A 22,823-nucleotide genomic window follows, 5' to 3' on the forward strand; every position below is an offset into this window, starting at 1 on the left:
CGAACCATGAGAGACTGTGGACTCCGGGAAACAATCTGAGGGTTTTGGAGGGGAGGAGGGTATGGGGATGGGGGTACCCAGTGATGGGTATTAATGAGGTCACGTGTTGTGACGAGCACTGGGTGTTATATTGCAATAATGAATCAGGAACGCTACATCAAAATCCAATGGTGTGTTGTATGGTGACTAACATGACACAATTTAAAAAAAAAAGGACTCTAACAAGAGATGAAGAAGGACACTATATAAAAATAAAGAGGATACTCCAAGAAGAAGCTATAAGAATTTTAAATATTTATGCACTCAACGTGGGAGCACACAAATACTTAAAAACAATGAATAACAAGCACAAAGGAACTAATCGATAATAACACAATAGTAGTAGGGGACCTTAAGGCCTGAGTTACATCAATGGACAGGTGGTCTAAACAGAAAATCAACAAGGAGCCAATGGCTTTGAATGACCCACTGGACCAGATGGGTTTAGCAGATATGTTCAGAATATTCCATGCGAAAGCAGCAGAATACACATTGTTTTCAAGTACCCAGGGAACGTTTTCCAGAATACAGTTGGACACATTGACACTGGGTCTCCAGAGCATCCTGGTTTCTAGCACATCCTGATCCAATGCCACTTACTGCTTATCTGAAATAAGGTGATGACGTGGAATATAAAGTATTCCAATAAAAACATGAGTCTTCTAAGATCTGTTACTGTCTTGAAGTTGAAAACCAGCAGACAAAATGCACAACGAAGTGGAATGTTTGAAAGATTTTCTGACCGAGGTCCCAAGGAGTTTAGAGGGCACTGGATTTCCCTCTCTGACTGTCCGATGTGATGTCACGTTCAAGGGTATGCAATCACAGGTGACACGGCCCGGCATAGAGCCCCGCTTTCCTGCCTTGCATTTGGTCCAATCAGGTATGGAGGTTGCCCGTGACGTCAGGAAGCGCAGCGACTATAAACGGGCCAGCGCACCCCCCCTCCTTCCCCCGCAGCCACCATTGTCCTTCCTTCTGGAGCGTGGGAAAGACTAGCCCCACATGGCGGAGCCTGGCTGTGAGAACTCTCGGGAGGAAAGCCTGGGCACCGGGGAGGAGCCCACAGAAGCTGACCCGAAGGGCCCGAAGCAGAATTCGCCAAGAGGCCAATGCCGCCGCCGCCGCCGCCGCCGCTGCCGCCGCCGCTGCTGCTCCCACCCCAGTTTCGCCACCTACTTCCCCAGGGTTCTGAAGCAGGTTCACGAGGGCCTGAGCCTCTCGAAGAAGGCCGTGAGCGTCTTGGATTCGTTCGTCAAGGACATGTTCGAGCGCATCGCCGACGACGCCTCTCGCCTGGCCCGCTCCACCCAGTGCACCACCATCACCTCCAGGGAGATCCAGACAGCTGTGCGCCTGCTGCTGCCCGGGGAGATGGGCAAGCACGCCGCGTCCGAGGCCACCAAAGCCATCCTCAGGTACACCTTCTGCCAGTGAGCTGCCTCCGGACCGCTGACCACCTCGCAAATCAAAGGCTCTTTTCAGAGCCACCTTACTTGGCGGGACAGACCTGTAGCTTTAAAAAAGTGGGACAAACTCTATAGCTTTTGTTCTTGATGCGGCATTCTGTGGATATTTACAGCATTTTTACTTTGACCAAAACAGGATCAGCACTACTTTAATCTGTATTGGAGTGCACTTTATTCCTTGGACAGCTGTGGGCTCTCCTTAACCATGCGGCATTTCGTGGGTTTCCCAAACACTCATTTCTCTTAGTTATTTCTGCAGGGCTGCCTCAGTGGGGGGGGGGTATTTTTGTTATAGTGATGTTACCCTTTTCTTTCTCATTCTCTCATGAGCATGTGGGGAATTTCCCAGAGTTTCCTTATGGATGATATGGCAACAGATAAAGTGCAGAAGCTGATATAAGAATCCATCTCACCTCTCTTAGGTGGGTTATTAAAGAGATTTTTAAATATCTGAGGCAAGGTCAATCTCCTCGATGCCTTTATAGAGAAAAATATTTTTCATGTGCATTTGAAATTTATGCTGTTAACATGATATCATGGGTTCTTACTCCAGTTTTTAAATGCATTCTGCAATAAATTTATGAAAACTTCTGTCTTAATGTTTTGTGCAGTGAATATTGTTAGATATTACTGACATAAGAGCTTTGGCAGTTCCCCTTTGTTTATTTTTTCTTTGTTTTCTTTTGTTTTGTTTTGTTTATCAGGTCTTTTATTTCAATAGCAGAGAAAGCAGTACTGTCATATCTGTGATACCATCACCCTAGCCCTGTACACTAGTTTTTCGTTTACAGAGGACTTTTACAGGTACTATTTTATCCGGCAATTACAACAATGCTATTATACCTAGTTTATCACAGAAGAAAATCAGGTCCAGAGAGCACGGAGTCACAAACCTTGTAAGTGCAAGATCAGTGCTTGAAAGCAGGAGATCCGCACTCTCCACCAGGGCCCGTAAGAAAATGGGGAGAAAAGCCATACAATTGAAATAATTTTCCTGGTGCTTAAGAAAACTGTATTAAGTTACTTCTTACCACTTTTCATTTAAATTAGTCATCTTCTTAGTCTCGGCCTCCCCACCCCCACCATTCTTACTACTTAGAGATTGAAAATATGGCTCATTCATTCACTCAATGAAAGTCTTGGTATCAACTGTATGACTGGAATAGACACTACAAATGTGTCTGTGAGTTTAAGAAAAAAATAAAAGCCATGCTTGACTTCAGTTTGCATTTGCTTACAGTCTGCGAAAGTTCCTCTTTATTATATTTATTTGTTTTTTGGGTGGTTTCCTGTTTATTTTTAAGAGTGTAATGTTTTCCAAGACAAAGCTGTTCTAGATATTTACTCGTTTGCAGGTCAATCAGATCAACTAAACCTATATAGGCTCTTTTTGTAGTGTTTAAATCTTTTTATAATTTAATTTCCACATATTCGCAAAAACTTTTCGACCGTAATGTTGATAAAAAGCTTTCTGGTCACTTTCTGGCTCTAATATGAATGATAGAAGCATTTCATCAGCAAAGATGGTATTAAGAATTTGTTTGAGATCCATGTGCTCAGAATAACAGTTTTGGTTTTCTAAGCCATTTCAGGTAACTTATTAGATATCAAAGATGCCCTTTCCAAGTAGCTTCAGCAGCCAGTGAGAACACTACTTTCTCTTGGTTTATTTAAGTAAATTATAGATTTGTTTTTCAATATTAAAATTACCTTAGATTTGTCGAAGGGAACCCCTTCACTGGGGCACTTCATAAAAGTCTGTAGACTGGAGATACGTATCATGTGGTTTGTTTGCTTATGTCGTTTAGGCCTACCTTCCCCAATCAGAAGTGATCTGAAAGCTGCAAGTTCATCTGAGCTCTTTCATGACTCCCAGTTTCATCAGCATTCACATCTATTTCTTAACCTTGTGGAAATGCAAGCCTTGCGCTAATCACCCTACTTCATTCTCCAACTCATTCCTCTCTCTTAAAAAGGAGTTGTTGTCACAGTACCTGATTGAGTGATTTTGCATCTTGTCACAAGAAGGGCTCCAAGATGCCCTGACTAAGATGAAAAATGTCAATGTGTGTGCTGCCTGGAGCTTTCTGCTCTACCTACCTTTAGAAGGTGCTCAAATAGGTTCACCCTGATAACGGAATCTATTCTGAGGGTATGACCATCATGTGCCCCGCTGTTAGTGATATTCTCCATCATGGACTAAAGTGCGTTGGAGAGCACTCAGTCGGCAGATCCAATTTTTGCTTTTCCCAAATCCCTCGAGTTTATGAAATAAGAGTATGCTCGACTGAAGTACCCCTTTTCATTGGCAGTCTACTGATGTTAAATCAAGGTCAAACTACAAGGATGTTCCTTCCCTTCTCCCTCTCATTACTTGCATGCTCTAGAATTTTCGTTGATGCCCAAATGTCCTGTATTGGAATTAGGCTCCACTTGATATCAAAAGTGATTTGCTTTTGGATTTTTTTCGCATGTTGCCTTCTTGTCATATTTTTTATAAATTTTTTTTATTTTGCGTAATGATATATTTTTATCCCCAGGGGTACAGGTCTGTGAATCGCCAGGTTTACATACTTCACAGCACTCACCAAAGCACATACCCTCCCCAATGTCCATAACCCCACTGCCCTTCTCCCAACCCCCCTTCCCACCAGCAACCCTGAGTTTGTTTGGTGAGATTAAGAGCCACTTATGGTTTGTCTCCCTCCCAATCCCATCTTGTTTCATTTGTTCTTTTCCTACCCACTTAAGCCCCCATGTTGCATCACCACTTCCTCATATCAGGGAGATCATATGATAGTTGTCTTTCTCCACTTGACTTATTTCGCTAAGCATGATACACTCTAGTTCCATCCATGTTGTTGCAAATGGCAGGATTTCATTTCTTTTGATGGCTTCATAGTATCCCATTGTGTATATATACCACATCTTCTTTATCCATTCATCTGTTGATGCACATCTAGGTTCTTTCCATAGTTTGGTTATTGTGGACATTGCTGCTATATGCATTCGGGTGCACGTGCCCCTTTGGATCACTACGTTTGTATCTTTAGGGTAAATACCCAGTAGTGCAATTTCTGGGTCATAGGGCAGTTCTATTTTCAACATTTTGAGGAACCTCCATGCTGTTTTCCAGAGTGGTTGCACCAGCTTGCATTCCCACCAACAGTGTAGGAGGGTTCCCCTTTCTCCGCATCCTCGCCAGCATCTGTCATTTCCTAACTTGTTGATTTTAGCCATTCTGACTGGTGTGAGGTGATATCTCATTGTGGTTTTGATTTGTATTTCCCTGATGCCAAGTGATATGGAGCACTTTTTCATGTGTCTGTTGGCCATCTGGATGTCTTCTTTGCAGAAATGTCTGTTCATGTCCTCTGCCCATTTCTTGATTGGATTGTTTGTTCCTTGGGTGTTGAGTTTGCTAAGTTCTTTATAGATTTTGGACACTAGTCCTTTATCTGATATGTCGTTTGCAAATATCTTCTCCCATTCTGTCAGTTGTCTTTTGATTTTGTTAACTGTTTCCTTTGATGTGCAAAAGCTTTTGATCTTGATGAAATCCCAAAAGTTCATTTTTGCCCTTGCTACCCTTGCCTTTGGCGATGATCCTAGGAAGATGTTGCTGCGGCTGAAGTCGAAGAGGTTGCTGCATGTGTTCTCTCAAGGATTTTGATGGATTCCTTTCTCACCTTGAGGTCCTTCATCCATTTTGAGTCTATTTTCGTGTGTGGTGTAAGGAAATGGTCCAATTTCATTTTTCTGCATGTGGTTGTCCAATTTTCCCAACACCATTTATTGAAGAGGCTGTCTTTTTTCCATTGGACATTCTTTCCTGTTTTGTCAAGGATTAGTTGACCATAGAGTTGAGGGTCTATTTCTGGGCTCTCTATTCTGTTCCATTGATCTTTGTGTCTGTTTTTGTGCTAATACCATGCTGTTCTGATGATGACAGCTTTGTAATAGAGCTTGAAGTCCAGAATGGTGATCCCACCAACTTTGGCTTTCCTTTTCAATATTACTTTGGCTATTCGAGGTCTTTTCTTGTTCCATTAAATTTTAGGATTATTTGTTCCATTTCTTTGAAAAAGATGGATGGTACTTTGATAGGAATTGCATTAAATGTGTAGATTGCTTTAGGTAGCATAGACTTTTTCACAATATTTATTCTTCCAATCCAGGAACATGGAACATTTTTCCATTTCTTTGTGTCTTCCTCAATTTCTCTCATGAGTACTTTATGGTTTTCTGAGTATAGATTCTTACCTCTTTGGTTAGGTTTATTGCTAGGTATCTTATGGTTTGGGGTGCAATTGTAAATGGGATTGACTCCTCAATTTCTCTTTCTTCTGTCTTGTTGTTGGTGTAGAGAAATGCAACTGATTTCTGTGCATTGATCTTATATCCTGACACTTTACTGAATTCCTGTACAAGTTCTAGCAGTTTTGGAGTGGAGTCTTTTGGGTTTTCCACATAGAGTATCATATCATCTGCAAAGAGTGATAGTTTGACTTCTTCTTTGCCAATTTGGATGCCTTTAATTTCCTTTTGTTGTCTGATTGCTGAGGCTAGGACTTCTAGTACTATGTTGAATAGCAGTGGTGATAATGGACATCCCTGCCATGTTCCTGACCTTAGCGGAAAAGCTTTCAGTTTTTCTCCATTGAGAATGATATTTGCGCTGGGTTTTTCATAGATGGCTTTGATGATATTGAGGTATGTGCCCTCTATCCCTACACTTTGAAGAGTTTTGATCAGGAAGGGATGCTGTACTTTGTCAAATGCTTTTTCAGCATCTATTGAGAGTATCATATGGTTCTTGTTCTTTCTTTTATTGATGTGTTGGATCACATTGACTGATTTGCGGATGTTGAACGAACCTTGCAGCCCTGGAATAAATCCCACTTGGTCGTGGTGAATAATCCTTTTAATGTACTGTTGAATCCTATTGGCTAGTATTTTGGTGAGGATTTTCGCATCTGTGTTCATCAGGGATATTGGTCTATAGCTCTCTTTTTTGATGGGATCCTTGTCTGGTTTTGGAATCAAGGTGATGTTGGCCTCATAAAATGAGTTAGGAAGTTTTCCTTCCATTTCTATTTTTTGGAAGAGTTTCAGGAGAATAGGAATTAGTTCTTCTTTAAATGTTTGGTAGAATTCCCCCGGGAAGCCGTCTGGCCCTGGGCTTTTGTTTGTTTGGAGATTTTTAATGACTGTTTCAATCTCCTTACTGGTTATGGGTCTGTTCGGGCTTTCTATTTCTTCTTGGTTCAGTTGTGGTAGTTTATATGTTTCTAGGAATGCATCCATTTCTTCCAGATTGTCAAATTTGTTGGCGTAGAGTTGCTCATAGTATGTTCTTATAATAGTTTGTATTTCTTTGGTGTTAGTTGTGATCTCTCCTCTTTCATTCATGATTTTATTTATTTGGGTCCTTTCTCTTTTCTTTTTGATAAGTCTGGCCAGGGGTTTATCAATTTTATTAATTCTTTCAAAGAACCAGCTCCTAGTTTCGTTGATTTGTTCTATTGTTTTTTTGGTTTCTATTTCATTGATTTCTGCTCTGATCTTTATGATTTCTCTTCTCCTGCTGGGCTTAGGGTTTCTTTCTTGTTCTTTCTCCAGCTCCTTTAGGTATAGGGTTAGGTTGTGTACCTGAAACCTTTCTTGTTTCTTGAGAAAGGCATGTACCACTATATATTTTCCTCTCAGGACTGCCTTTGTTGTGTCCCACAGATTTTGAACCGTTGTGTTTTCATTATCATTTGTTTCCATGAATTTTTTCAATTCTTCTTTAATTTCCCGGTTGAACCATTCATTCTTTAGAAGGATGCTGTTTAGTCTCCAAGTATTTGGGTTCTTTCCAAACTTCATCTTGTGGTTGAGTTCTAGTTTCAGAGCATTGTGGTCTGAAAATATGCAAGGGATGATCCCAATCTTTTGATACCGGTTGAGTCCTGATTTAGGACCAAGGATGTGATCTATTCTGGAGAATGTTCCATGTGCACTAGAGAAGAATGTGTATTCTGTTGCTTTGGGATGAAATGTTCTGAATATATCTGTGATGTCCATCTGGTCCAGTGTGTCGTTTAAGGCCTTTATTTCCTTGTTGATCTTTTGCTTGGATGATCTGTCCATTTCAGTGAGGAAAGTGTTAAAGTCCCCTACTATTATTGTATTATTGTTGATGTGTTTCTTTGATTTTGTTATTAATTGGTTTATATAGTTGGCTGCTCCCACGTTGGGGGCATAGATATTTAAAATTGTTAGATCTTCTTGTTGGACAGACCCTTTGAGTATGATATAGTGTCCTACCTCATCTCTTATTATAGTCTTTGGCTTAAAATCTAATTGATCTGATATAAGGATTGCCACTCCTGCTTTTTCTGATGTCCATTAGCATGGTAAATTCTTTTCCACCCCCTCACTTAAATCTGGAGGTGTCTTCGGGCTTAAAATGAGTTTCTTGTAGGCAACATATAGATGGGTTTTGTTTTTTTATCCATTCTGATACCCTGTGTCTTTTGATTGGGGCATTTAGCCCATTAACATTCAGGGTAACTATTGAGAGATATGAATTTAGTGCCATTGTATTGCCTGTAAGGTGACTGTTACTGTATATTGTTTCTGTTCCTTTCTGATCTACCACTTGTAGGCTCTCTCTTTGCTTAGAGGACCCCTTTCAATATTTCCTGTAGAGCTGGTTTGGCGTTTGCAAATTCTTTCAGTTTTTGTTGTCCTGGAAGCTTTTAATCTCTCCTTCTATATTCAATGATAGCCTAGCTGGATATAGTATTCTTGGCTGCATGTTTTTCTCATTTAGTGCTCTGAAAATATCATGCCAGCTCTTTCTGGCCTGCCAGGTCTCTGTGGATAAGTCAGCTGCCAATCTAATATTTTTACCATTGTATGTTACAGACTTCTTTTCCCGGGCTGCTTTCAGGATTTTCTCTTTGTCATTAAGGCTTGTAAATTTTACTATTAGGTGACGGGATGTGGGCCTATTATTATTGATTTTCAGGGGCGTCCTCTGAACCTCCTGAATTTTGATGCTCGTTCCCTTTGCCATATTGGGGAAATTCTCCCCAGTAACTCTCTCCAGTATACCTTCTGCTCCCCTCTCTCTTTCTTCTTCTTCTGGAATCCCAATTATTCTAATGTTGTTTCGTCTTATGGTGTCACTTATCTCTCAAATTCTCCCCTCATGGTCCAGTAGCTGTTTGTCCCTCTTTTGCTCAGCTTCTTTATTCTCTGTCACTTGGTCTTCTATATCGCTAATTCTATCTTCTGCCTCATTTATCCTAGCAGTGAGAGCCTCCATTTTTGATTGCACCTCATTAATAGCTTTTTTAATTTCAACTTGGTTAGATTTTAGTTCTTTTATTTCTCCAGAAAGGGCTTTTATATCTCCTGAGAGGGTTTCTCTAATATCTTCCATGCCTTTTTCGAGCCCGGCTAGAACCTTGAGAATTGTCATTCTGAATTCTAGATCTGACATATTACCAATGTCTGTATTGATTAGGTCCCTAGCCTTCGGTACTGCCTCTTATTCTTTTTTTTTGTGGTGAATTTTTCCACCTTGTCATTTTGTCCAGATAAGAGTATATGAAGGAGAAAGTAAAATACTAAAAGGGTGGCAACAACGCCAGGAAAATATGATTTAACCAAATCAGAAGAGATCCCACATCGTGAGGGTGGAGAAAGGGGATAAAAAGAGGTTCAAAAAAAAAAAAAAGAGAGGAAAAAAAAGGAATTAAAAAAAAGAAAATGAATAAAAAAAGTATGAAAAAGAAAAAATATATATATTAGATAAACTAATTAAAAACGTTAAAAATGAAAAGGGTAAAAGTTAAAAAATTTTTTTTAATTTAAAAAAAAATTTTTAAAAAATTTAAAATTTAGCAAAAGAAGAGAAAAAAAAATGAAAAAGAAAAAAATTAAATTAACTGCAAGACTAAAAAATCACAGGCAGAAAGCCATGAGTTCCGTGGTTTGTTTTCTCCTCCTCTGGAATTCTGCTGCTCTCTCCTTGGTATTGAAACTGCACTCCTTGGTAGGTGAACTTGGTCTTGCCTGGATTTCTTGTTGATCTTCTGGGGGAGGTGCCTGGTGTAGTGATTCTCAAGTGTCTTTGCCCCAGGCGGAATTGCACCGCCCTTACCAGGGGCCGGGCTGAGTAATCTGCATGGGTTTGCTTTCAGGAGCTTTTGTTCCCTGAGCGCTTTCTGTAGAGTTCCGGAGGATGGAAATACAAATGGAGGCCTCCTGGTCTCCGGCCCGGAGGAGCCGAGAGCCCGGGACCCCACTCCTCAGTGCGCCTTCAGAGAACAGCGCCCAGTTACTCCCGTCTGCCTGACCTCCAGCAGAGCTCCGGGCTCACCGAGCCTGCGACCAGTTCAAGGTAACCCCAAGCTGCGAGCTTACTGTCAGCTCTGTCTCTGCAGCCGGCTTTCTCGCTCCAATACCCGTAAGCTCTGTGACACGCAGACACCCCCGATCCTTCTGTAACTCTGCGGGACCTGAGGCCACGCTAAACCCGCGTGGGCTTCGCCCCGGTTTAGCCTCTGGAGCGATGTCCCTCAGTGGAACAGACTTTTAAAAGTCCTGATTTTGTGGGCCGTTGCTATGCAGCTTGCCGGGAGCCGGCCCCTCCCCCCAGTGTCTATCTTCCCGTCGCTTTGGATTCACTTCTCCGTCAGTCCTACCTTTCAAAAAGTGGTTGCTTTTCTGTTTCTAGAATTGCTCTTCTTCTCTTCGATCTGCCGTTGGATTTGCAGGTGTTTGCACTCTTTAGATAGGCTCTCTAGCTGATCTCCTGCTAGCTGAAGTAGTCTCGGCCTGCTACTCTCCGCCATCTTGACTCCTCCGCGCATTCTTGTCATATTTTAAAATTCACACAAAAATTACTTTACATACTGTTCCCGATCTTCATGTTCAATTCTTTTTTTTTTTCTTAAGATTTATTTATTTATTTATTTGACAGACAGAGAAAACAAGTAGGCAGAGAGGCAGCTTGGGGAACGGGGGAAGCGGGGGAAGCAGGCTTTCTGCAGAGCAGAGAGCCCGATGTGGGACTCAATCCCAGGACCCTGGGATCATGACCTGAGCCAAAGGCAGAGGCTTTAACCCATTAAGTCACCCAGGTGGCCCTTCATGCTCAATTCTTATTAGAACTGGTTAATACAGTCATTTTGGGGTTTTATTTACCCCTGCTTGTTACTTTTGCATTGAGGTGTTCCTAATCACCTAGTCTAAAATATTGCTCTCTCCCTCATCATGTATATAAATATATATGTATAAATATACATATATAATAAACATATTATTATAATAGAAAAATTGTAATCGTTATCTACATATTAATGTAATATACATACATGTTATATTTACTTATTTCATTCTCCATGGAATTATATTGTTTACAACCTGTTCCCTTTTTTCCTAAATTATCTTTGAATCACGCCAGGAATGGGAACTTCCTGAGAAGAGAGACCTTGTCTCATTTGCTGTCGTCTATCAGGAGTGAGAACCATGTATGGCACTGGTAGGGACTCAGTATTTGCTGAATAAATATGTGAAGATGGATGACAGCAGAGGCTCTAGAGTCCCAGAAGAGGCAGTGATGGGTTGGGAAAGAAAAGCCAGACTGCGGTGGGTACAGTGAGTGGTAGATGAGGAATGGAGATAGAAATAGGGTACTCTTTCAAGGAAAGGGGATACTGGACTGTGAATAGGAAGAGAGTGTTATGGGTCACAGTAGTTCTGTGTGTGTGTGTGTGCGTGTGTGTGTGTGCTTTGTTTTTAGGACTGGGAGAGATATGACAATGTCTAGAGGTACTCAGTAATAGTGGCTGAATCTCAGTTAATAGTATGGCTGTTATAGTACCATCATCATCACCATACCTCCACCGCAAGAATTTCCATAACATACCCCCTTCACCACCCCAGTGGACCAGTTCTCTATTCCTCCACTTGGGATGTAAGCTCTCCATCAAGAAAGCATTCTCCTGAGCTCTGTCTTTATAGGCTGCGTGGCATCAGGCTGCTTGATTAATTTCTCTGAAACGTAAAGTGCTTTTCTCTTAATTACACTGACCCACACCTATTTTAACAGGTTAAAGGAAGCTAGCGTGACCCCTCTCTCCAAGCCCCTCCTGGCAGGCCTTTAAGAAAGCCCAGCCTCCATGGGGCCTGTGTTTTTTATTTTCATGACAGAGAGGTGCTCAGCTCTGTCAATTCTCCATGGGTCCCGGGCAATTCAATGCTGCTTCTTAAACTCTTGACTGTAGAGTTGTTTGTTCCAGGCATTGGGAATACAACGCACCACTGATGGGTAACATTTCATGAGGACTTACTGGGTGCCAGGTGTCTGGAGCTTTATATACGTGTATTTTTAGTCTAAGAAGCACATAATGCTAAGTTTATACTAGAACTATTTCTAAGCACTTCAAACGTAGTAACTCAGTTAACCCTCCTAACAGTCCCATGTTCCAGATGGGGGAGACTAAGGCACAGAAAGATGAAGTAAGTTGCTCAGTGTCAATGAGCTAGTAAGCAGCAGAGCTGGGATTGGAAACTAGACCACCTGGCTCTAGGTTTTGGGCCCTCACACCACTACACTGTAAAGCTCCTCACTTAAGCTTGACAACAGTCCAGTGAAGCTGGTAATATTATTCTCCTCCACTTCCTCCTGAGGCTCAGAGGGATTAGGTTTCTTTCCTAAAGTCCCACAGAGAGTAAGTGGTAGATCAGGTCTGAATGAGGTTTGTCTGACTCTTAAACTTACACCGACTTTGATGGCTTGTAAAGTCCTTCCTCTAACAGTTCCATGCTTTTTTGCTATATGGGCATATCACCTACCCAATTATTTATTGAAGACAGCTGTTTTAAGGAACTTATTTTCAATATTTTTAAAAAAATTTCCTAAGCCATAAATGTGCGCCGTCACAGGTGACATGGTATTTGTATATTTTAAATTCACACTAACTAAACTACGTAACTGTAAAAAAAAAAAAATTGTGTACCACGTAAACCCAGCTCGTGTGATGGCAGAGGCACACTTGGGGAGGTATTACATTATATAACACTTTTAACCCATAGATCACCCTTCACCTCCAAAGTTATGTTCAAACCCTCTTTCCTACAAAACCACAGGGGAATTTGGTTTCCTTCCTGGACTCAGAGAGATGCACATTGAGTGGAGTTCCCGGACTGCTCACAACCCAGTGGTCAGAACAGCACTTGGGTTCCAGTGATGTTTGGTGGGTGGAGGTGGAGGGGCAGTGCCAGGGAATCATTCGTCATACGCAGCAAAGCTGACAAAAACGCTGATTAACTCTTTCAGAATGTTTTAGTTTTGCTACAACACACTGCTGCCTTAGAAAGGAGAAGAGTAGCAGAGTGGGCTCTCCTCTAAAACATGTGCTGAAGAACGTGAGGTTGCAATGGCTTACAGGCCTGCCGGAGTTGGCAGGATAGCCTTGGGCGGTGCTTGAAAGACATGTGAGAGATCTCAACCCACCACAGTTGTCAGTAAAACATGTGTGGCGAGGAGTGTAAAAGCAAGCCACGTACTGCCAAGGCTAAAACCTCACTGAAGAAAGGAGTGTGTGAGGGTGCTTAGCAGTCAACAGAGCCCTAGCTATAACCACTTCACAGGTACGTGGTTGAAGAAAATCAAGCAGATTGTGGAGAGGAAGGCCAGGGCTGGGCGAATGGGCTGACGTCCTGGGCCATGTGAAGAAGTGATGCAGCCCCAAATTTACTGAGTGCTCATTATGTCTCTTGTGCTAAGCATTTTACTTCCATCATCTCATTTAATGCTCACAACAACCCTATGAGGTGGGTACTGCTATCATTCCCTTTTTGCTGATGAGGAAAAACAGGCTCAGGGAACTTCCCTGATGGCACACAACTGGTAAATAATAAAGCTGGGATTTCCACCCATGTCGGTCTGGCTTCAAAACATGTAAAACCAGGCCATATCCTGCCTACAGAAATGGATCCTTAGGATGTTTCCATTTCTTGGCTATAGTAAATAATGCTGCAAAGACCATGGTAGTGCCCATTCATCATACCCGCTTTCTGCAGATAAATACCCCAAGGTGGAATTGTTGCGTCATGGGGTACTTCCAATTTTTTGAGGAACCTCCATGCTGTTTTCCAAAGTTGTTGCACCAATTTACGTTCCATACATTACATTAGCAACAGCGCATGAGACTTCCTTTTTCTCTCCATCCTCGCAAGCATTTATTACCCCTTGTCTTTTTGATTATAGCCATTCAGTATAGCCAGGTGTGAAGTCTTACCTCCTTGTGGTGTTGATTTGTCTTTACCTGCTTAGTGATCCAGAAGAGCTTTTCATGTACCTGTTGGGCATCTGTAGGTCTTCTGTGGGAAAATGTCTATTCAGATCTTTTGCCTGGTCTTCAGTCAAGCTGTTTGATTTCTCTTTTTTTCCGCTTTTGAGTTTTGGGAATTCATTATCTATTTTGGATAGTAACACTTTATCAGATACATTATTTGCTAATATTTTCTCCCCTTCGGTGGGTTGCCTTTTCAATGAAGCTCTACTTGTTTGCTTGCTTGACACAACGGCCAGAGCCCCCATAGTGGAATGGAGAGGTCTCCCAGACTGGTTTTGCCCGTGAACCACCATCTAATCGGCGATGCTGTCAAGGAATGGGGAAGCTGAGGTCACCAAAGCCCTGTTTTTCTACAAAGTCTGAGATTACCCCATGTGGGAAAGAACACGGAGTTCCTAAAAGGGAAAGAATATTCACTATGCCCGTCCAATTATTTTAATCAGCACAGTAACTATGCACATGATTTTTCCTTAACCAAAACTCCCAGGGGTATGTGACAATACACCCCGGTAAGCATCAAAGCCACCCAAAGCGATACGGACCCTGTCTAGGTATATCTGCCGTGAGTTAACGTTGTTCACCGTTGCCTCTGTAAGAATTTCATGCAAGAAGAAGTAGGTACCTAATTGACAGCTTTCAGGATTTCAGAAGATTAAACACCTATCTAAGGCCCTCCATATGGACATTACCCCATCTCACTTCTGGATACCCTAAGACTTTAACTTAGAAGGAAAGCCATTTAAGAAAAATGGCAACTCAGAGTATTTATACCAACTGACACCATATCAAAGGAAATGGTAACAAATGAAATTTAGGAAGATAGAAAATGATGTGAGATGTAAGAAGGAATGATAATAGAATGAACTGGCAAATAGAGGTAAATGATACATTGATGGCATAATATAATTATAGTGATTATGCAACTGGAAGAAAAAAGTTAACAGGATAGAACTAAAGACACGATTATGCATCTGTTGGACAAGGCGTTGTGTCCAAGGGGAACACCTGATACCACTACAGGTAGCATTCCACCATCACCTGCGGAGAGATCCAGATAGCCGAGCACCTGCTGGTGCCACCAGGGAGGCTGGCAAGCCTGCCATGTCTGAGGCCACCGACGCTGCTGTCAGGTACACCAGACGCCAATAAGCTGCCCCAGGAGTGCTTGACCACACCGCAAGCCAAGGGCTCTTTTGCAAGCCCCCTCACTTGGCGGGAAAAGACCTATAGCTCTCCAAAGTGAGATCCACTCTAGTGTTTGGATCTGTGCCATTCAGCCAATTTTTTAAAATTCTTATTGTGAAAGAAAGGTTAAAAAACAAAACAAATCATCAGCTCAACTTCATATATGTCTTTAGTGCAGTTTGTTATGATTTTTCTTAACCATACTGCATTTTATCATTTTCCTAAGTGGTCATTTCTATAAGGTATTTGCCTAGGTCAGTCTCTACAGAGATCTTTGTGGTCAAAACTACTTCCATAATAGTTTTATTTACCTCACGTATTCTCATTCTCCCACCTGTGTACAGTAGTATCATCCAGAGATTTTTTTTTTTCAAAACTTGTGGTGTAGCAACAATTAAAGTGTAATAGCAGCAATAGCAATCACACTTAACCCATTCACACTCCTTTAGCATATCCCAATATCCAAATTCAAATAAATACATAAAGGTGGACCCAAACGCAGTGCAGAAAACTCAAACTATCTAGACTCGTGCCCTACTCAAGCTCCCGACCTTCTGATAGGCCCACTCTACTTCATTCAAATGTATCTGATTCTGTGCCTTGGTAGCCTATCATCTTTCCCTTTTGACACAAAAGTCTTCCAGAACAGCAATTGTGCATGGATGATGGGGTCCTCCAATGAGAGAGTCTGTGCTCCCCAGCCTCCCCTAACAGCATCCAATGAGCAACTGGCAGCACGGGATCCAGGGCCCAAAGGGTTGTGGGGTGACCAGAGCTGAAGCAATAACAGCCTTCCTGTGACATGGGGCACAGCCTGGAGTTTGAGGGGGAAGGTGTTGGTGTTGGTTGCCCTTCTGGATATGGGTTTCCATTGAAGCTCTTGCTTTGAACCAGGGTATTTGAAGGGCAAACATGCCTATGTAACAGTAGGACATGCCCCTATCGTTTTGCATCAAAATAAGAGGAGGCTGTTTGGCGATTAAGAGCACTAAGAGGACTCCTTCCTCTAGGTGATTGGATGGGTAGGGGTACTTAAGATAATGGTAATGTCCTTTAATACCCATTGTGTTTTTTCTTCTTGGTACATGGGATAGGCTTGGGTTTGCTGTTTTTCTTTTTCTTTTTCCTTTCCTTTTCTTCCCTTTTCTTCCTTCCTGCCTGCCTTCTTCTTTCTTCCTTCCTTTCTTGTTTCCTTTTCCTATAGGTACATGCTGAATTTCAAGGTAGTTGGTGACTATGCGAGTGCTTTGCCTTTAACTGAGTTCTAGCTTCCTATATATCTGTCAAGAGAGAACACACTGGCGGGATGGGGGTGTTGGGGGTGTTCGGTGCTTTGAAATTTGTTACGAGTTGCACTAAAACCCACTATTTCATCATGTTTGCTATGTATCCCATGTGGACATTTAAAATAAATTATAAATAACCTGTGACTTGAATGTAGAAGCCTGTGAAAGGAGTCACTCTGAGACAAAGGGTGAGACAAAAGCTAGCCAATGGACAGCAATCCAACCTTTTCTTGAGTCCATCAGAAGAGAGATAAATCCAAAGGGATATGAAAAGGGATGGAGGGCCTGCTGCATAAATACTCAAGGAAAGCTACCATAAAATGAAGGGTCAGTAAATCACTGTGGGTGGTCCCTAGAAATTGCCATTTACATGGGGAACTAAATTTTTGAAGCCATAGGCTCTTTTCAGAACCATATGCTTTTTCAGAGAAAGGCCTGTGGACCATTTAGAAAAATTACATTCTGTTTCACAAAGTCTCTTAATTTCTGTCATGCTAACTGCTGCCGGTTCAAAATGCCGTTTCTGTCCACATGACTTACAGTGGTTTTTCAGTTATTCATGCACATTGGTCTCATACATATCGTTTTACTTAAAAAGTCGTTTTAAGAATGGGAATCCAGAGGAGCTTGGGAAGATGGCAGAGTAGGAGAAGACTGAGCTCACCCTGTCCCACGTTTACAATTAGTTATCATCCACAACAAGTCAATAAACCAGAGAGCGACCCAACGACTGGAAGAACGAACCCCACAGCTAAATATAGGGAGGAAGCTGCATCTGAAAGCTTAGGAAGGTCAGAAATATGGAGATAGGCTGCCTGCAGGAACATGTGTGGGGAGGGCAGAGAAATGGGCACTCGCACCAGGGAACTCACTCGGAGGAGACTAATACCCAAACCATTCGGCTGTGGGAACTAGAGGGGCTGAATACCTTGAGTTTGTATAAGCAGTGGGAGTCGGAGCCTGGATCTCTGAAAGTCAGCTCTCTCAGCACTGAGCAAGCCAAGAGGGAGAGTGACAGCTGGGTCGCCACCCTTAAAGAGAGAGCAGCCCGTGTGGAGAAGCAACATAAAAATTTCAGTTTACACGATGCCTGGGGCAAACGGGAGACAGAACTGTTCATACTGATTTTGGAGCGTGGTGGGAGACTTCTCTGAGCAGGAAGGAGCTGCAGGTGCCATTTTCCTCCCGTGCCCTGCAACATAAACATAAGGCCATCTGTGCACTGCACAGACACTTGCAATCTAACCCGATAGCAGTGTGCCATGCCCCGCAGTTCTCCTGAGGACTTGTCCACTCCAAGCCTGTTGGCCTCAGCCCTGGTGGCAGGGGTTTCAAGGCAGAATTTGTTATAGCTGTGCATGCCCCACCCAGCCACCGGGTGTGCAGCTGCCTCCCTGCCCAGCCACTGAACCGTGCCCAGCAGCGGTGCCTCTCCCCGCCATGCACCCACAGCCACTGTTGTGGGTGGGGCCCAGCTGTACCCATCCATTGCCTCTAGCTTCATCCAGCTTCATGCCCCTGGCCAACCCCACACACAGGCCCAGCCACCACAGCACTTGTGGGAATCCGGCAGAGGACCAGTCCCCCACGCAAATTTTGCTCCCAAGTTCCCTGGTGGGCACGCCGCCCCACCCCGTCGCCGGAGCTGGCCTCCCTGGGTCCCGGTAAAACCACAGAGAACAAGCACAGCCCACAACAGGCAGAGAGAGTCACTGCACATGACTGCCCTGAAAGGAAACCAACTCACACACAAGAGCAGGGCATAAGCGACACACATAGGATATTCTCCTGAAGTGACAAGTCCTGGTCAACAGGGGACACAGCACTACAGGGCACTCTGGGACTACCTCTTCACAAAGTCACGAATTTCAAGAGCAGAATGCGTAGCTGGCTTCCGTAACATGCAGGAACAGACACAGAGAAGCAGACAAAATGCGGAGAGAGAGAACTTTATCCCACACAAAAGAACGGGACCAGGCCACGGCCAGAGATCTAAGCAAAAGAGATGCAAGTAACAACTCTGCTAGAGAATTTAAAGCAATGATCTGTGACGATACTCACTGAACTTAAGAAAAGAGTGGAAGACACGAGTGAGACCCTTAACACAGAGATAAGGGGTAACATAACGGAGATAAAGGACTCCATAAACAAGATGAAAAACACGTTTCACGGAATAAACAGCAGGATGGAAGAAGCAGAGGAATGAATTGGTGACCTAGAAGACAGAGTAATGGAAAGGAATCAAGCTGAACTATAGAGATAAAAGAAAGAATTACCCAAAACGAGAATAGACTTAGGGAACCCAGTGAGTCCATCAGATGTAATAACATTCACATTTTAGGAGTCCCAGAAGAAGAAGAAGAGAGAAAAGTATGCAGAAAGCTTATTTGGAGAAATAATAGCTGAAAACTTCCCTAAACTGGGGACGGAAACAAACATCCAGATCCAAGTGGCACAGAGAACTGTCACAAAAATCATCAGACCACGCCAAGACATACTCTAATTAAATCAGCGAAATAGGGTGAAAAGGAAAATTTGCAAAGCAGAAAGACAAAAGAAGACAGTAATTTACAAGGGAGAGCCAAACCCTGTAAGGCTAGCAGGAGACTTTCCAAGAGAAACTTTGCAAGCCGGAGGGCAGTGGCATGATACATGCAGAGAGCTAAAAGGTAAGAATCTGCCGCCAGGAAGACTCACTCCAGCAAGGCTGCCATTCAGACTTGAAGGAGAGATAGAGAGTTTCTCAGACCAACAAAAACTAAAGGAGTTTGTGACCACTAAACCGGGCCTGCAGGAAGTAGTATAGGGGACTCTGTGTGGAAAGACGAGAGACCCAAAGTGACGGTATCAAGGTAGGAAAAAAAAACCAAAAAAGCACTAAAAATTGACTATTTTGGTAAAAAGCAAGTCAAGGAATTCACAAAATACAAGGATTTAAAATGTAACAACGAGGGGCGCCTGGGTGGCTCAGTGGGTTAAGCCGTTGCCGTCAGCTCAGGTCATGATCTCGGGGTCCTGGGATCGAGTTCCGCATCGGGATCTCTGCTCAGCAGGGAGCCTGCTTCCTCCTCCTTCTCTCTCTGCCTGCCTCTCTGCCTACTTGTGATCTCTCTCTGTCAAATAAATAAATAAAATCTTTAAAAAAATAAAAAATAAATAAATAAAAATTAAAAAATAAAATGTAACAACGTGGGGGCGCCTGGGTGGCACATTCGGTTGAGTGTCTGACTCTAGATTTCGGCTCAGGTCATGATTTGGCGTTGTGGGATGCAGCCCCACGTTGGGCTCCACAGCCAGCGTGGAACCCACTTCACACTCTCTCGCTCCTCCTCCCTCTTCCCCACCCCACTCTCTCCCTCACTACCCAAAATGAAAATAAAAATAAATAAACACTAAAATGTAACAACATGTATCTAAAACGTGAGGAGGAGAGGAGCCAAGAATGGGTTCAATCTTAAGTGACCATCAACTTAATATACACTGCTATGTGCAGAAGAGGTTATACACAGACTTGATGGCACCCACGAATCAAAAACCACTAATAAATAGGCAAAGAATAAAGAGAACGGGACCCAAATATGTCATTAAAGAAAATCAGCAAAACATGAAAGAGAGAAAGACAAGAAAAGATCAGAGAAAATCTTCAGAAGCAACCACAGAACAGGTAATAAAATGGTGATAAATACATATCTATCGATAATTACTTTGAATGTGAATGGACTAAATGCTCCAATCAAAAGACATAGGGTGACAGAATGGATCAAAAAAAAAAAAGACCCATCTATATGCTGCCTACAAGAGACTCGTTTTAGGTCTAAAGACACCAACGGTTGGAAAGAAAGTGAGAGGATGGAGCAACACCTAAAATGCCCGTGGATGTCAAACTAAAGCCAGAGTAGCAATAGTTGTATTGGACACACTAGACCTTCACGGTTTCAGTCATATGTGGAACATAAGGAATAGCTCGGAGGACATTAGAGGAAGGAAGGGAAAACTGAAGGCGGGGGATTCAGAGGGGGCCATGAACCATGAGAGACTGTGGACTCCGGGAAACAATCTGAGGGTTTTGGAGGGGAGGAGGGTATGGGGATGGAGGTACCCAGTGATGGGTATTAAGGAGGTCACGTGTTGTGACGAGCACTGGGTGTTACATTGCAATAATGAATCAGGAACGCTACATCAGGACCCAATGGTGTGCTTTATGGTGACTAACATGACACAATTTAAAAAAAAAAAAAGGACTCTAACAAGAGACGAAGAAGGACACTATATAATAATAAAGAGGATACTCCAAGAAGAAGCTATAAGAATTATAAATATTTATGCACCTAACGTGGGAGCACCCAAATACATAAAAACAGTGAATAACAAGCACAAAGGAACTAATCGATAATAACACAATAGTAGTAGGGGACCTTAAGGCCTGAGTTACATCAATGGACAGGTGGTCTAAACAGAAAATCAACAAGGAGCCAATGGCTTTGAATGACCCACTGGACCAGATGGGTTTAGCAGATATGTTCAGAATATTCCATCCGAAAGCAGCAGAATACACATTGTTTTCAAGTACCCAAGGAACGTTTTCCAGAATACAGGTGGACACGTTGACTCTGGGTCTCCAAAGCATCCTGGTTTCTAGCACATCCTGATCCAATGCCAGTTACTGCTTTTCGGAAATAAGGTAATGACGTGGAATATAAAGTATTCCAATAAAAACATGAGTCTTCCAAGATCTGTTACTGTCTTGAGGTCGAAAACCAGCCGACAAAATGCACAACGAAGTGGAATGTTTGAAAGATTTTCTGACCGAGGTCCCAAGGAGTTTAGAGGGCACTGGATTTCCCTCTCTGACTGTCCGATGTGATGTCACGTTCAAGGGTATGCAATCACAGGTGACACGGCCCGGCATAGAGCCCCGCTTTCCTGCCTTGCATTTGGTCCAATCAGGTATGGAGGTTGCCCGTGACGTCAGGAAGCGCAGCGACTATAAACGGGCCAGCGCACCCCCCCCTCCTTCCCCCGCAGCCACCATTGTCCTTCCTTCTGGAGCGTGGGAAAGACGAGCCCCACATGGCGGAGCCTGGCTGTGAGAACTCTCGGGAGGAAAGCCTGGGCACCGGGGAGGAGCCCACAGAAGCTGACCCGAAGGGCCCGAAGCAGAATTCGCCAAGAGGCCAATGCCGCCGCCGCTGCCGCAGCCGCCGCTCCCACCCCAGTTTCGCCACCTACTTCCCCAGGGTTCTGAAGCAGGTTCACGAGGGCCTGAGCCTCTCGAAGAAGGCCGTGAGCGTCTTGGATTCGTTCGTCAAGGACATGTTCGAGCGCATCGCCGACGACGCCTCTCGCCTGGCCCGCTCCACCCAGCGCACCACCATCACCTCCAGGGAGATCCAGACAGCTGTGCGCCTGCTGCTGCCCGGGGAGATGGGCAAGCACGCCGCGTCCGAGGCCACCAAAGCCATCCTCAGGTACACCTTCTGCCAGTGAGCTGCCTCCGGACCGCTGACCACCTCGCAAATCAAAGGCTCTTTTCAGAGCCACCTTACTTGGCGGGACAGACCTGTAGCTTTAAAAAAGTGGGACAAACTCTATAGCTTTTGTTCTTGATGCGGCATTCTGTGGATGCCTTTATCTCCTCGATGCCTTTATAGCGAAAAATATTTTTCATGTGCATTTGAAATTTATGCTGTTAACATGGTATGATGGGTTCTTACTCCAGTTTTTAAATGCATTCTGCAATAAATTTATGAAAACTTCTGTCTTAATGTTTTGTGCAGTGAATATTGTTAGATATTACTGACATAAGAGCTTTGGCAGTTCCCCTTTGTTTATTTTTGTTTGTTTTCTTTTGTTTTGTGTTGTTTATCAGGTCTTTTATTTCAATAGCAGAGAAAGCAGTACTGTCATATTTGTGATACTATCACCCTAGCCCTGTACACTAGTTTTTCGTTTACAGAGGACTTTTACAGGTACTATTTTATCCAGCGTTTACAACAATGCTATTAATCCTAGTTTATCACAGAAGAAACTCAGGGCCAGAGGGCACAGAGTCACAAACCTTGTAAGTGCAAGATCAGTGCTTGAAAGCAGGAGATCCGCACTCTCCACCAAGGCCCGTAAGAAAATGGGGAGAAAAGCCATACAATTGAAATAATTTTCCTGGTGCTTATGCAAACTGTATTAGGTTACTTCTTACCACCTCTCATTTAAATTAGTCATCTTGTTAGTCTCGTCCCCCCCCACCCCTACCATTCTTACTACTTAGAGATTGAAAATATGGCTCATTCATTCACTCAATGAAAGTCTTGGTATCAACTGTATGTCTGGAATAGACACTACAAACGTGTCTGTGACTTTAAGAAAAAAAAAATAAAAGCCATGCTTGACTTCAGTTTGCATTTGCTTAGAGTCTGCGAAGGTTCCTGTTTATTTTATTTATTTATTTTTTGGGGGAGTTCCTGTTTATTTTTAAGAGTGTAATG

The 22,823-nt window shown here is 43.1% G+C and overlaps 1 protein-coding gene across 1 annotated transcript; it reads left to right on the top strand.

The window, feature by feature from the left end:
• The first annotated feature begins 1,044 nt into the window (after positions 1–1,044).
• LOC122896555 (late histone H2B.L1-like) lies at positions 1,045–21,828 on the top strand. The gene is made up of 2 exons (XM_044234708.1): positions 1,045–1,472; positions 21,609–21,828. The coding sequence occupies exons 1-2, from the start codon at positions 1,045–1,047 to the stop codon at positions 21,826–21,828; spliced, it is 648 nt and encodes a 215-aa protein (XP_044090643.1).
• Positions 21,829–22,823: the final 995 nt, after the last annotated feature.

The sequence above is a fragment of the Neovison vison genome, chromosome X (assembly GCF_020171115.1).
Source record: "Neovison vison isolate M4711 chromosome X, ASM_NN_V1, whole genome shotgun sequence".
In the NCBI taxonomy this organism is placed as follows: Eukaryota; Metazoa; Chordata; class Mammalia; order Carnivora; family Mustelidae; genus Neogale; species Neogale vison.